At 34.6% G+C, this 17,325-nt stretch overlaps 1 protein-coding gene across 7 annotated transcripts in view; it reads left to right on the top strand.

Moving 5' to 3' along the window:
* The window catches only part of LOC143259765 (cyclic nucleotide-gated channel alpha-3), a 224,729-nt gene that overhangs the window by 102,181 nt on the left and 105,223 nt on the right, over positions 1-17,325 (top strand). For all 7 annotated transcript variants that reach the window (XM_076523274.1, XM_076523280.1, XM_076523278.1 and 4 more), the window contains exons 4-5: positions 13,669-13,778; positions 16,412-16,596. In XM_076523274.1, coding sequence (XP_076379389.1) covers positions 13,669-13,778; positions 16,412-16,596 — 295 coding nt within the window. The remainder of the gene's footprint in view (positions 1-13,668; positions 13,779-16,411; positions 16,597-17,325) is intronic.

Here is a 17,325-nt window from a genome sequence, read left to right on the forward strand (position 1 = left end):
CAACGCGAGACGTTCCTATATTGCCAACTACACTGCGGATGTTAATGTGAATTCCCATTTCCGTGAACAAATCGCGAAGATGAAAGTTTGCCGCATTTCATGTCCTGTCGGGATAGAAAAATTCGAACGCTAGATTTCTGCTTCCTCCGTACATTTAGAAATAAAAAAACTCATATATAAGAGTTGATTTGAAAGCATGACGACCTTACTTTCGCAATCTATTTATGCCAGCAAATTTTTAGATTTCTCCGTTCTCGAAGCGACGTCCACTAAAAAAAACTAATTTTCGTTGCTTTTTATGAATGCCAGAACCTATTTTCATATAGCACAATTTTTATTACAAAATACGTGCCAATAAATAAGTATATTTAATAGTTTCCCACGGAAGCATCTTTGCAAAACAATAATTGTGTAATAAAAACACAAGCGTTGCAAATTGATATGAAACATTGATATACTATACAGAATTTATTTTAAATGATTATTGATAGAAGACAATATTTTTCCACAAAGAATGTAATACATCAAATATACAGTAAGTACATACTTCAAGGAAAAGTAGAGAGCGTTACGTTACTATGTATTACATTAACATACATTTAACCGTCGTATTTGAAATGTATATAATTAAACTGTAAATAATATACATTCGTCAATTGAAAATCTATTGTGAAAATGAATGAATTATTAACTCCTTTAATGTTTTTGGTCCGCACGACGAGAGTCAAATTATGGTATTTCTGTATGAATTTGATCTACCACGATCTTTATAGTATGTATGAATATAATGTAAGTACAAATAATGTGATCTGAGTAGCATTCACATAATACAAATTACAATACACATATTATCATATAAAATTATAAAAATAATACAAAACTCAATACTGAAGAGATTACAAAAATATTGTACCTATAACAGACTGTTGCCGAAAAGATGATCACAGCGAGTATACGAAAGAACTTTTCGGTCCCCACATTCTAATCCCGACACATGGAAGAGGTCTTTGGCAAACGATTGCCTTCTATTCCGTTCGAAATAGGTTGTGCTTGTACTTTGCGATTACGTTTGAAAGTGAACGATGTTCAGGCAAGCGCGTAGCACATGTTTTCCAGCTCCGCAGAAAGAATCGTGGCATTTGTACGCGAAATCCGCCTTTAGAAATCGATATGCACGCTTCAAGGTAAATTCATGAACGAACAAGCGTGCCGAGAGCTGGAAGCTAGCGGGGCAGGTAACTTTTAACGATACAGGTTCTGGATTGTAGACGCAGCGTGCGGATGTTCAAGTAACATAGTTGCCGAGGCGCATCGATCACGAAATGAGGGGCACGACGCGACGATTGAATTCTGCAGGGCTGTTTTGCGGAGTTTGAAAAATAAAGTTCGATCAGGATATATGTATGTACTTTCGAGGAGAAACAACTCGAGATGAGCTTCGAAACGTGCTCGTGTTTAATTCGAACTGGAAATGTTAAATTTATTACCGACGAAACGTAAATACAGAAAGATAAATCCGGCCATTCAGTATTAAGTGTATCACGACATTTATTTTAAACGGTCATTAAATTAAAAATAAATATTATAGCGAAGCAAACAACAATATTGCAATATTGTTTCATTTAGTACATATGACAAATAAAAAAAAATAGAAATAGGCAAAACAAAAATAAAAAAGCTAAAAAATAAAATAATCAATAAAATACAAAATTAAAAAATTATGGAAAAATGAAATTCATATTTTCGTTGATACATTACAAATTTACTACACTACAGGAATATTCATTAATGTAACGTATTTCTTAAATTTTTTATTTGGTAAAATTTATATTAAAATCTGCATAATAAAACCATAAATAAAATGCAATTTGTCGATTTAATATGTAAACCAAAAATGTAGGTCCTTAATGTAAATCCTTAAAGTTCTTGTATTGTTAATGTTTTTAAATTGATTATAAGAAGTCGTATCGCGTGGTTTTTCAAATGATAAATCGAAACTGTTTTAAAAAATGGTATAAAAGAACTGATGAAATTAAGTAATTATTAAAAATTATTATCTTACCCTTAAAATTTACATCAACAAACGACACAACTCATGTAATGATCAAATATTTATTGTGAAAATAGTAAACTTTATCAGTTCTATTTTTATAAATAATTATCAGCTCTCCATTTCTATTTTCTTAAATTATTTTACAAAAATTAGAATAAGAACGAAATATCTTGTAATAAAAATGAAATAATTTTAGGTTAAACTTTTCTGGTTACATTTACTATCTGAGAAAATTAAAAAATTAATTAAAAGGATGTAATAATAAATAGTCACCTCAAATTTGTAACTACAGAAACTGACTTGTATACATACTTATGTATCACTGCCTAACCCTGACCTAACACGTAAGATGAAATAAAATCCAGTATGAAATAATCAACCGCATCTAATGAGATAATTAAATCATTGATAATATATACTGCATAAATATCGCATAATAAATATTCAAATATCAGAGTACTGCAATCCAATTATTCAAAAAATTCGATGATCATATTCGAAGGAAATCTGAAGCGCACGTGAAAAATAATTAAAAAGGTCGTCGAAATTCATGAATATTATTATCCAATCTGAACCTCTCAGAGAATGAAGCTTAGAAAATTAAAAATAAATTTCGCAGGTACGCCAGTGAATTAAACAGTAATATTTTTACTTTTTAAATACAATTAAATTACTACGTTAATCCGAGAAAATTGTATTACTTTTTAGCACTTGCTCGTGAAATTTCAAAAACTTTATATTAAACCCTTTATTGCCACCGTACCTGTACATTCACATTTTCATACATTAATGCGAAAATTACGTTGTAATTTTAATAACATTAACTTTGTGATATAAACATAACATTGTTAGCGTATAAATATATGAATATATAATTATAAGGTGTCATTTATTAGTATATGGAGTTATTACAATACATTATTTGAGCAGAACTAATTTTTCGTATACGCCGTGTTCGTTAGTAATTTATGAAAATAGCTTAAACATTGAAACTTGGAATACGCAATTTATGTTTCACCTTTTTCAGAAAAACAGTTGTATATCAACAAAACTTAACATTATATCCTTTCTACTTTTACTAACAGAAATGTCCGAATTAAAAGAATCAATTTTCAAAAACCCTCATTTCGCATTGCACAAAATTCGCTATGGAAAATTTTATCGCTTTGAAAAACTAAATTATATATTTTTATTTAAATCTTTTATTGTCGCATCAATAAGCAAGTTCTAGTTCGTGTCATTCTATGAATGTCAGATGCTTATGTGTACTGTTCCGAATCGAAATACATACTCGCTCCAGCTCTTTCACAACGTTATCATGTTATGGTTGGACTTTGTTAGTTCATATGTGGTTTTTCCAAATAAGACCAGTATTTCTTGCGCAGCTAACACAACAGTCTACCGCGGACCGATCGACGACTGTATTTTATTAATCCGTTACTTTCCCTGATGGAAGTTCCTTCGGCTCTGAAAGCACTTAGTCGGTACGAAAATAAGTTTGGCTGAAATGGACGGCAGACTTCTGGATGAAGAGAGGTTGCGTCGAATATTGGAAATATGATACTCTCTCATCGGCGAAGTTCGAAAGTGAATACTGCCTTCAGAGAACATGCTCGCTTTCTAATAAACATGTCAAGGAAATACGAAATAATGAAACGCGGCGGCGTTGAAACGCCAAGCCGGTCTCAAAGCCGTTAATGATACGTTTTAATGAGGCCAATTAAACAAGAAACCGTCCCTCAATGTACGCGAATGAAAACCGCATGAATCGAAACCGTTAGTGCAAAGGACAAAATATTGAAAATAAAAGCTAGTAAAAGTTTTAGAAATGCAGTTTTTTCCCATGCGTTTAGCATTGCATCAACTGAAATACGTATTTGTTTCACATAGCTATTTTACATAGCTTCAGAATACAAGATTATTATCGCTACTGAAACACTCGACAGTTTCTTTTTAATATTTGGTAGTTCCACTTCATTTTCATTGTTAATGTATAATTTTTTAATATAATCTTTTCTCAATATCTTCTTTTATATATACTAAGTTTTCGTGAATTTTATCGAAAGAAGGCTATTTCAAGAACTTTACAAAGATTTACTGGCTGTGTAAATTCAAATCGCGTAAATTGATATCATAATGGATATTATAATTTATCGCGTAAAAAAGGTACTCACTCAAATAAATGGATGGATGTAGTTTATGAAATTTTATATTAATATTCATAATTAGTTGAATAAAATTTACCGAAGCTTGAACCCACTGATTTCACAGTGTCGAAACTTGAAATTGAAGTTGTAAACTCATATTAAATTTTTACAAGATTAAACCATAGTCTCACAACCCTTTTTGATTCAAAGTTCTGTGTTTAAAGCTTGTATTGTGTGATCATTAAATAAATCTTTAATTTGAAAGACGGTTAGTAGATTAACCCTTCGAATACTGGGACGTGTGGTGCTATGCCGGGTTACACCGATATCCCCCAAATACAGACGAATTCACGGTTCCCCCATATTCCCTCACGCGCGACGGTTCAGGAATAAAAATGCACACAAGTATCTCTGTCTCAAAACTGAGCCAACGGAATACGAAGTTATGACATTATAAGAATTTAAGGATATTATCACATTATTTTCGACTAACGGAAATTATTAGAAAAGTAAATAGATTGTCATATAATTTCTTACGATCAACTTAAAACAATTTTCATTTCAAATAAAAATTGTTGAAGACGATAAAGCGAAATCCACAAGTGCATTTAACGTTTCTAAACAGGATAAAAATAACTTTTTATTTATACTGACTAAGGATGATAAATAAATTCGATATTCAAGGAGGGATGAGTTCCAGTTTATAAAAAGTAGTTTTTAATCTCGAAAAGAGTTGCCGGTGATTGGTATAGGAGGAACAGAAGAAAACACGGTACACTTGATTCGCCGTATTGGAAGGACGAGGAATAATGCAGGCGAGTTATGAGAATACAAAGGGATTGTCGATGGACGTTTGCCAACGACGAGCGACTAGCGAAAGACGTGGATCGCAAGAATTAACGCGGAAAGATTTCCTATAATTTCCCGCGATTGTTCCATGACGGCACGTAATGCATGCAATCCAGTGCTCGGGAACTGAAAACGACCGAGATATTCAGAAAAGATTTGAATACGCTCTGTCAAAGTTCGAGTGTATTCATAAGTCCTCTGCAGAATTTACGTCAATATGCTGTTGTGTATGCTGCCGAGCGAAATATATACTCCAAAATAAAATGTTTAGTAACATTTAACTTCTTGTCTCTGTTTAAAGAAAATTTACTAAACATTTTATTTCATAATATTTCCCACGGCAACGCTATGAGTGCGGAAAAATAATCTGTTATCACGTATACACATAAAAATTTGAGTCTCCAGAAACATTTTTCATTGTATTATAATTTTTCTTCCTTCTTTTTTGTTGATACCTTTGTTTAAGTAATCTTATTTAGGATATTATGCAATACTGCTAGTATACATATGTATGGTTATGTATGTATGTATGTATTCATTTTTTAATACAACTGTAGAGAAGTAGTTGCTTATAAATATTCTACGGTTTCAGTAACTATCGTTTCGTTATAAAAAGTCATTATAATTATATACATGCTTGGAAAGTACAATTCACTGTTTCATTCGAATTCGTTTGGTCCTCAGGAATCCCGAAGCTTATCAAATGAATCAGAATGTACACAGTTATTTCGCAAACTACGGAATAAAGTATGAGGATAAATAAAAGCTTAAATTCGAATGCCCATTACCACCTCTGCAGGCAAGATTAAAATTTCGTGGATGGGTTGTTGCAGTATCGTTCCAGGGTTATGTTTATAAGTGGACCATAAATGTAAGGGAAACACGCGGGTAACCTGGACTGTTTATACATATGTAGGTTTTTGGGAAGTTAATAACGGTGCACAGATGGAAACAGAACGCGAGTTTCGACCACGAGAATTTCGCCAAAAACAATCATTGTCAAACCGGAGCTCGTTAGGCGAACTATCACTTCAACAATTTAGGTTCGGCTGTGACTACACGGTAGAGTCTATGATTTTGAACGTGTATTGAAGAAACATGTATACACGGAATCCGTGAATCCTATATATATATTCGCGAATTAAGTATCCGTGTTCTTAATACGCGTGTAATTATGCATTTTATTATCCATGTACACGGATATAGAGATTTGCGTACTATTGTACACGGACCCTGTTAACAGATACGTGCCCGAGTTACATGGCAACAGCAACCGATGCGTACATATTTGTTTTCCGATGGGATTGTTATCGACTAGTGATCACGCTTCACTATTGCGCATTGTGCGCATAAACGTGTATTAAAAGTACATATGTATCCATGTACTCGCGTATTTAATATTATACGAGAACCCGCGCGTTTAAATTGCACCGATCCAGACCCGTTTTGCTTATTATTACACGTATACACGTGTATTTACATACACGTAAAATAAGGCTTTGCTACACCGTGTGCCACTACACGACCTTTTTTTCGACGTTTTCTGCGCCGCAATCGATAATCGCGTGTGACGAATGGCGAAGAAACTCGGCGTACGAAACGCCGAAACAAACGTCCGTGTAGCCATGGCCTTAGAGTGCTCGTGACTCGATTTCACGGGATGCAGTTTAAACAACTGCGAGCAGTTGGTCACAATTCTTTATTTTCATCGAAAGAAACAGTCGGGTTAACCAAACCAAGTTTCCGGTTATTCGATTCATCATCAGAATATACCTACTAAACGTTAGTAGTTGCAAATGGTTATTTAACACGTTGAATGCCACGGGGGTCACCGGTGATCGGCACTTAAATTGGCGGTGACGCCATGGGGGCCACCGGTGACCGGCGCGCCCAAATTGATAGAAATATATATAATTTAAAACAAATGTCAATGTCTAAAATTTTGTATTATTACCATCGTCAATTCAAACAGTGGCCCCTGTCGCAATTAGCATGTCAAACATGCTGATACATTGTAACTAATCTATTGCAGATAATATTTCAACATTATATGTATTGCATAAAAGAAAATTCATCGTGGCGCCACGGACAATTTCTGTAAAACCGGCGTGGCATTCAACGTGTTAATCCACTAAATGAGCGATAAATGTAATAAACGAGCTGTTTCACTACTGAGGTCACGCATCTCGGGACGTGACCAAATTCTACTATTAATTCAAATTCTGTTGCAGCAAGTTACCAATAACCGGCAAACGCAATATAGATCTCCATTTTAGTTGAGTGGACTAAATGCAGGAATATGCTCTACTTCTTCTCAGATATCCATTCCATTTCGCGACTTCAATTTCCACAAACACTTCCACTTGTTCCAAACACATAACCTGATCGCTAAAACTACTTTGTCACTTCGATAATGCAATATAAATAATACTTTTATCACGTAGATGAGGAGCGCAAGACTTCCTTTTCATTAACGCTCCACCATGTTGTTCTACTGGACACGTGACAAAAATTTCGCTGAAAAAGGTCAAATTGAAGTTGTCGATCTATCGATATTACGTTATGCAGTTAGAGATTTATTGATGGCTGTGCCGGCACTGAAGGAGGTAGTGCTTCGCGATTAAACAATGAAAATATGTTAATTATCGCATGATTTTATTGAAAAATTAAAGTTACTCGAGTGAACTACTGTGATTTGGACGTGCTACTGCTATGTCTGTATTAAGTGTGACAAAGAAGGCAATCACCGAAGAGTGTGAACACAAGATGTCAGAGGAAGGCAGCCGTATCTGTGAGCATCTGCACATTGCTTTAACCCTTTCGCTACGGCAGCTCCAGCCGTCGAAGTACCGTCACCGAACGGAAACTCGCTCCGGAAATATGCACAGTGCGCGTGGTTTCTGTATATATGTTGTTCCAAGTCTTAAATAATAACTGTGCCGAATAAAACAATCGTTGCTCTAATGTAATAAGCATATTTACATTTTTAATTTAAAAGAGTTACAAAATTATAGGTAACACAGGTGTTTATATAATTGCAAAGCCTAACGATTAAATGTTTAATATAATTATTAACGAGACGAAAATTATTAAAATATAATAGTGTGTGAAAACTAATAATATAATTCTGTGCGATATATTTGAAAGCAAGGATCTATACGAGGGCCAACATCGCGATCTTTGCACTCGTACCGCGAATCCGTTCTTTTATCATTTTCGCTACAAATTACACATCCTCGTCTTCTGTATACACCTCATTTCGATGCCGCATATATGCGGCGCCCGTACCCACAGGTCGTCGAGTGGATGCCGCATATATGCGGCGCTCGGCGCGAAAGGGTTAACTGAACTTCAAATTTTCTAAAATCCATTGTACAATCTTCAACAATTCAATTGTATATAATATTAAAACTGCCTGACAAGGAGAGGTTCCCAGAATTGACGCTCACTTTTCTTGAGTTTTGGTACATTGATAGAGCTTGTAAAACTGTATCCAATGTTGGTTTAAGAGTTAGACGGCTTATAGTTTTTGAGATAATTAACCCTTTGCACTCGAATGGCGACTCTGAGGCGCCACTAAAAATTGCTATACTATTTTTCTAAATAATCGTAACAGTATCAAATTCGTTTATATTTAAAAAAAAACTGTTAAAATTGCAATTATTATACTTGCCAACAAGCTCAATTTCATATGAATAAACCGTACTAAATCATATGAAATGGAAATACTGTGGATCAGAAAACACGTTTTAGATTTCGAATTAAAATAGCTTCGACTGCAAAGGGTTGATATTTAATTCGTTGAGAAAAGGCCAGAAAGGCGCGCTGGATTATGGCGCGAAGGTTCAGGTAGAGGCCGGATCGAACCTCCCACCTTTCCCCACTCCGTAATATGTACATGAGCTGGTAATATGTACACGAGCTGGTGTGATACCCTTTCACTCGCGTTACCGGGAACGGTTCAGCTTCGACCTATGATGCCCGAACCGTGCACCGATTCACACCGTGCGTACGCTCCCTCCTTCGGCTGGGGCCGAACCGTTTCGCGTAGGGATGTCGGTTTTAAACGGATACTGCATATACAAGTGTACACGGATAGTTAATATATCCGTATATTAACCCGTGTACTTATGTGCACGACCGTGCCAGGGCCGAGCCATGCCTGTGAGTGTGTTTTGATTAGAGATCCCGGTTTGGACATAATACATACTGATGATACACTGATCGGTACACGTATAGTTAATATATCCGTGTATTAATTCGTGTACTTCTTATTACACGGATGCACGTCTTACTTCCTCGACATACGGCTACTGAAATACACGATTGCATGAGTAATGAAATACACGGATACACGGATTATATCTGTGCCAAAAGATAGACTGGAATATTCCATATATTTCATAGAGTTCCAAATGATATTCCATTTACTTGTTTTCATTTATATAAAAAAAATGTTATCGATTTAAAGTTTCATTATTTGGATGATCAGAAATATTAGTTAGGACAATTCAACGCTTTGACCTACGATTTAAGTTTCAATAACGTATGTCACAAACAACAAGGTCGGTCACGCGTCATGGTTGCGCGAAACATATGAAGTTGTGCCAATCGCACACGTTTTACGGAATGTAAATATGTCTAAGGTACAACTGGTTTAGTTTTGTAAGGCGTTTGATAAATAATTACGAACGAATCGTTAGTGAACAGGAAAGGTTTATTATATATTTTCACATAGTTTTATAATTTTATAAGTTATAATAAGTTTTAATTACAATTTATAATGATTTACGGTAAATTAATAGTCTTCAACCGTATGGTATCTGTTGAAGCATTTTGCTACATGTAATGATGGAACTTTACATCTTTTGCGCTCCCACATTGTTTCGCTACGTTTTTTATGTCTCGTATAAACTTTACAGAGCCTTGATGGCTTTGATTTCAACGGTGTTGGATCAATATGCTTGAGAAAATGACCCCAATATTTCGCGTGCAATCTCTGTCGTAAATCTAATCGTCCTTGTCCTTTATAGTTTGGCAATGGTAGATCTTTTAGTAATTATCATTGTTAAATGGTGAAGAACAAAAAAAAAACCAAAACACATATCCTATACTCTACACAAGCCTGACTGGTGTTGTTTACATTTGGCCCGACCGACGCACCACGGCTCTCACCCGTGGTAATCATTTCTGGCCTGATTATCTGACCACGTATCTTACACGTGGTTGTAGGGCATATGGTTAACTAAGAAGAACAGTGTACCCGTGTATTTCACTATCCGTACACCCGTGTATTACAATACTCCTGTACCCATGAATTAAAAAGTACCCGTATAATAAGAAGAACACGGTTTCATATGTGCCCATAATTATGAAAGTGGTCTAAGTCATATATTTCTTGTTTCAAGATATTTAATGAATCGCATTTGAATAAATTAAAAAATATTTTTACATTATGTGACATTTTAATTTATAATTTTATTAGTCTTGATTAATGGAAATTTATTATAGATATGAAATTTTGTGTGAATTTCATAGAAAAATGTTTTTAAAGCTTGAATTGACTTAGACCATTTTCAAAATTAACTGAATGTCCTATAATTGACTTAAAGTAATAAAACATTGTGATTTTTATTTGAGCCGTTTATTTTGAAAGTGGTGTAAGTCCAATGTCATCGAAAGAAATTGTAAGTGGCGTTGCGTGAGGTATTTAGACAATACAAGCTCAGATTCGGCATTTTGAATTTCTTTAAAAAAAAGAACTTATACTACTTTCAAAATAAACGGTCCATTTGAAACAAAAACTTTAACGAAATAATTCATAAACATTTATTAATCATCTTTAAAAAGTAATCCATTTTTTTATCATATAATTTTTATTATATAATTTCTTTAAATTGTTGACTTAGACCACTTTCATAATTAACACTAAATGAATTCCGTATAACGTTGTAATTACAACTACTATCTAAAGGTTCATTTTTGACGATATCGTAAAAATTACATTGAATAAATTTAGTTTAAAATCACGTCGTGTGAAATAAGTGATAAATTCATTTTTTTTTTAAATTTTGACTTAGACCACTTTCATAATTATGGGCACATATATGGATATAATTATTAACTACACCTATAATAGGTACCTCCAGTTTTGACTCTAAAGAATCGTGACCATCAGTTGGCGTTTGTTTAGCTGCATCACGTGAAACACGTCACGAACTCTCTGTGACCTTGTTACACGTTCGTTTATTTTGGCGTTTCGTACGCCACGTTTTCTTTGTTATTTGTCACACACGACTATCGATTGTGGTAAATAAAAAAAGAACAAAATCAAACATTTTTCGTGGAAAACATACAAAGCCACCACCGCTTAATCAAAATCTGACAAACAAAAATGCTTTCTAACCGTTGATAAAAATATTGAAACTAACAACTTGAAATTGAAAATCGACCTACCATACGAAAATTGCAATAACGAGGAACTCGTGCAAACGTGGGAAGGTTGCGATATGAAAGTCAACGCCAATCAGACCGGAAGCACGAGTGTAAACAATAGAAACATGCAATATCAGAACATTGTTCCAAAAAGGACGGTACTTCAAACACTCGTGTCAATGTTGCATGTGGCAAACTGCGGAAAAAACTCATGTCATGAAGTGACCAGGAAGTTAGCCTTCTTATCTGTCGTTTTCCACTTTGTACGACGTTCTGGCAGATAATCAACGGTATTCTTCACAAATTGGTTTATTCACTCGTCTACGAGAGTTTTCGAATTCCTCATTCATTTTACAACCGCTTTACGTGACATTTTAAACCTATTAGAGGCGCAAACGGAATGGCGGCTTCTGATAGAACCTACGACATACGGATGACAAAATTTTTATTTTGTTTCCCAGTTGAATATCTACCATACACAGTAGATATTTATTTTACCATATTTTTCAGTTCGTAGAGGTATATTTCGGTTTTCATATTTTTTAAATGATAATACTCCTATTATGAATGCATTATTGATTACATTGAGGTGGATGCAGAATGTTTGTAGAACATGTTAGGAAATCATTTATATTCAAATACTTCAAAATACACTCTGATTTGTAAAAAGTTTACACTCTAAATAGCATTGTTTCATTACAAAAGTCAAGAATACCCTGCAAAATGTGTAAAGAAACACAGTAAATTAATTTAATTTTGCTGCTGTAAAATATTTCCTTATATGTGAATTTTGTAATATCAAAAATAAATAAATAATGGCATGAGAATATTTCGTGGTATTTTTTTCTCACGAAAATCGAGAAAAATTGAGGTACACATATCCTGTAACGTGTATTAAAGGCAGGATCAGGAAACCTGGAAATCGCGAGATTTCAGATAAAGTTCGTGATGTTTATTTTATCGCACTTCTTTGCATAGAACGTAACATGTATGAAAAGGGAAAACTATAAAAATGTGTCTACAACCATAATACCAAAAGAAACATTCCTGCAATCGTTTGCATTTTATAAAAAATTTTATCATGTGCATAAGCTTTGACACAGGAATTACTAAAAATATTGTATATCTAGAAAACACGTATTATTAACAAAATATTATCACTAGTAAGGATTATTAAAAATACATTTCATCTAATTGCTACATCAATAATAACAGTAAAGAAATATAGTTTCATTTAAAAAATCCTTTTTAATAAAACGTTTCCCTTCACGTTTTAACACTTTTAAAGCTAAAAGAAAAAAACGTTAATATTAGGGAAGGAATTTATGTCTTTTTATATAATTTTATGTTCGAAATAGTTTTCTCAATTAGGCAATTTTCTAAATTTTATCATAAAAGTTGAACATACAGAAATATATATCTTTTACAAACAATACCACCCCTCGTTCTTAGAAGCTGCTATCAATTATCATTCACTTTCATCCCCTTCCTCCTTTATTATCCCTATGATAATCTATACCATCCATCTCGCGCAGAAGCGTTATTGATTATTACATTGCCCGTCAAGCTCTGAAATTTAATACCTGATATCGATCTCTGTCTCTTATATTTTGTTTAACCATGCCCGATACCTTTGACACACTATGTATACATCCAGCAGCGATTTAATGGCTTGCGTTCATTAACTTTTTATATTCTTTAACCCTAGATATTTCTACAATTTTACATACTACGTCAGTAGTCTATATAAAATAATTTATTGTACATTAATGTGTAATCTGTACTGGATGAGTCACCTAACTTCGCCACAATAAATTACTAACATAAGGAAGATTTATAGTACAATATAGTAGAACCTCGATTATCCGAATCTCTGATATTTGAGGATAATTATACCCATTACAACATTGTTTTAATTAATTGAAATAGTATGGCATTGTAAATTTTCTTATCCGAACACTGATGTTTTATTAATTAGTTATGACGACCGAGGGTCTACTACAATTAATTCTTTGCTCGTTTATCAAGATATGAAAGATATCTTGAGTATTTTGTATCTAATGTGGAATATTTGACTTTAACATTTGAAAAATCGCTGAGTAAAACATTGTGTTATAAAAATAAAGGAATAAGTTATCGACTGACCAATTTAATTAATGGATGTATGTTGATATGATGTTACAGGCATGATTATACCGAGTAGTGGCGGCGGTGTAAGAGATCGGATCACGGGGGGTTCCACTTCCGCGCTAAGCTGCAAATGCATGAACCGTCACACACCCACGCAACAACAGGTTAGTTCTACAACGTTAATGGTGTTGAGATTAATATTTATATAATATTTAATTTACCTGTTGAGCAATTGTTGAGTTTATATTTAAAACAATTGTGAATGTCGAGTATGCTTTCGTAATCGATGCTGATTTCAAAATTTACGACGTTCTTCGGATGAATTGCTATATTTTTCTCTTCACTTCACAACTTTTGCTAATTCTCAACTGTAATTATCTCAGGTACGTAATCTTAGTTCTTTTTCCGAGCGATAATTCATTACAAAACTGCAAATCTTTATGCAAATACAAGTTCACAGAAATCGGAACGAATTAAAAATTTGATTTTACAACAAAAGGAAATACTTAGATTGTTTTCAACTTTTTTTAACTGAGACTATCAAGACTGCAACAAACATAAAATCTGCAAAAAAATATTTAATTCTATGACTAAAGGTTGCACGAAAACCAAAGACGGTCTGTGACCATCAAGTCTGCAGTAATCGCATAAAATCTGCAAATAAGCATTTGATTCTATGATTAAAGGTTGCACGAAAACCAAAGACGGTCTGTGACCATCAAGACTGCAGTAATCGCATAAAATCTGCAAATAAGCATTTGATTCTATGATTAAAGATAGCATAAAGCCAGAAGAAAATAAAACCGTAGTTAAACTGTTTCCACCGTTTCTTATACCACGACCACGGTCGTCAAGACCTCCGTAAACGCGTAAAATCCGAGATCTATTTATTACAGTTCTCAGTTATTTTATTCCTTATAGATTTGTAAGATAATATCCGTATCTTTCCAAGTAGCAACGGTGATCAATCACAAGCTTACCAAGGTTTCCTTCCGGCTCGTATCACCATACTATTATTTCTTCCTTTTCTTCTCCGCCCATTAACGTGCTTCCTTTATTATGCCCAAGAGGACTCTTATTTCTCATGGTATTCTTCATCGATCTGTTTATTTTCCGAAGAAAAAGCACGCGTTGCGCAAAAACCGGCGCCGAGCAGAGGTCTGTATCATCGTGAAAAGATGAAATTCCCTTTCCCGGCTAGAGCATATGACAAAAAAAAGGAAAGAAAGGAGGAAGATCGGGCCTGAACGTACAAAAGAAGGAAATTTTTCTGGCCGACGGTGGAATAAAGTGCGGTAGCCTACCTTAATCGAATAAATTGTCCGTATCAAACCTCCTGGAACAACCGTGAGCGGAGCTTCCCCTTAGAAAATCCATTCCGATGTGATCCATTATTCTTATTCTTCCGTTATTACCAACGATATTCAATTACAGCAGCGGGCTCCAACTTTTTAAACATGCTGACTGCTAGCGACAATGATAACACGGGAAATATTCACACGGAAACATTCTGAACCGTGGAAAAAATATCCTCTGTCCCTCCTCGCGTGTGTTCCCTCCTCGATATAAGGAACGCGGGCAGGTGTAGTTGACGCGCACCAGTTGTAAATCTATGTACATATATCGGCTGCCACGCTGAAGTAATCTCACCGTTCTGGAAAACCAAAGGTAAAATTCATTATAGATTCTATTGAAACGCGCATCGCCTGGTCGGCAAGTGCAATGCTTTCTATTTTAATTTTCCGATCGAACGCCGTCGCATATGCACGTGCAATTACGCCATGACACCGGAAATGACTGCCAGACGGATAAGGAACTTCAGGGTGACGCGTAACATCGTTTCGACCATACAATTTTTTAAGACAAAACGCTGACACGGCGCCGGTATCGGAAAAATGACAACTATTATGCTATGGAAGTCCCAGTAGTCCCATTCAAAGTCCCATTTCGAATGAAGTCCATTCTAAATTGAAACACTTTTATTCGAGTTAGATAGTAATTTAGAATCTCGATTATTCGTACCTCTGATGTCGGAATTCTGCGTCATCTAAATTCATTCCATGTGTAAACAGTTCGAAATTGATCTACACATGTACAGCACGTTTTGCTGTGTAAATCAATAGTCATTTAATTTAAGTCCCCCAATATCTGTGTCCTCCTGATTAATTCGGATAATCGAGGCTTTAGACTACTTAAAAGTTTATTACATCTTTCATTTTGTGGAAAAACGTCACATGCGTTCAGTTTTAGGTAATATTATCGTTAATTCTTCCTATTGGTCACGTTTCCATATGTATCCTTCATGGTACACATTTTCGTCATTCCTAATATTTAATAATAATTTAATTGATTGTAAATGAAATATAGAATAGTAAACATATCAGGAGAATATAAATATCCCGTTACACTATTTTCAATTTATTGAAACTTATTGAAAGATGAAGCATATCTTTCTTTCAATCGTGTTTTGTATCACTGATCGCAGACAATTTTTATTGTATTAAATATTGAAATTCCATACAAGATTTATTAATACATTACATGTTACAAACTTAGAAAAAATTACAAAATATTGAACAGAACATGGGTCATACGCAATCTTGTTTTTCCTTCAAAATTAAGACCCGCATAACAACATCTAAAAATCTGACTTTCAGATTCATCGAAAACATGAAAAGCCAAGAAATCAATGTCTGATTCGAGAATCAGTGTCCATAAGAATCTAGTGATTATCAAAACGCAAAATCGATGCCAGATGATCAGTCAACGAAAACATGTGCGGGTTTGTTTTGTCCAGGGGGCTTACGTGAACTACGAGGCTACCGATTTCGACCTAAGCCGCAAATCAGAGAAGGGGGACCATCTGTGGAGCAGATTCAAGCTGCATGCAGATACGCTGACACCATCGCGGGACCAGTCGCACCTGCACACACCGACATCCATCAATCATCTGAATAACAGCAGCTGCAACGGCACCGAGACGTAAGTGTGGAATCGATTATTGGTATTACGCAGATGGTGATCGAGCTGCGCCGGTTCTGGCTGAGACAACAAGCTCGATCATCGTAGGTGGTAAATATTGTCCGTGTTTTCGTTTACTATAGACAACGGTCGGTCGCGAGTCCGCGACGTAGGACCGCAGTTTTTCGATTATACGCGTCTCACGTGGCACACCTAAAACTATGAACTATAAATTATTCACTGAATATTGCGGCATAATCATCCAATAACTCCGTGTCTATTGTGGAAAGTGAATTATTCATTTCTTTATTTCGCCTTCTCTTTCGCTTCTTAGCCGTTCGCCTGTCGCTGCATTGGCTGCGGCAATGTCGATCGATTTTTTAAAACGCGTACCAAGGATGCTGCTCCAACTGCTTGTACCTTTAGGTTATGCTACTTCCTGATTTTGTCTTTAGAAAGTATGAGATGTGTATGTATAGTAACGTTCTAATAAAAATGGCAGTTTGCAGAAAGCTTTTGGATCTTGAAGGGTTGAAATTCTAATCGCAAAACATTTTAGAGCGTTCATGTTCTACGAATATACTTCACATTATTAACACATGTTTATAGAGCATATTAATTGATATTAAGTATATAATAATATATAATATAATTAATATTCATAGGTGACGACTGTTGTAAAATGTGTTAAATATGAATGTTATTAATTTCTTCTAAATTGAAATAAAATTTGATTCTTCTGTCATCAAA

Source organism: Megalopta genalis, chromosome 6, assembly GCF_051020955.1.
Source record: "Megalopta genalis isolate 19385.01 chromosome 6, iyMegGena1_principal, whole genome shotgun sequence".
NCBI lineage: Eukaryota > Metazoa > Arthropoda > Insecta > Hymenoptera > Halictidae > Megalopta > Megalopta genalis.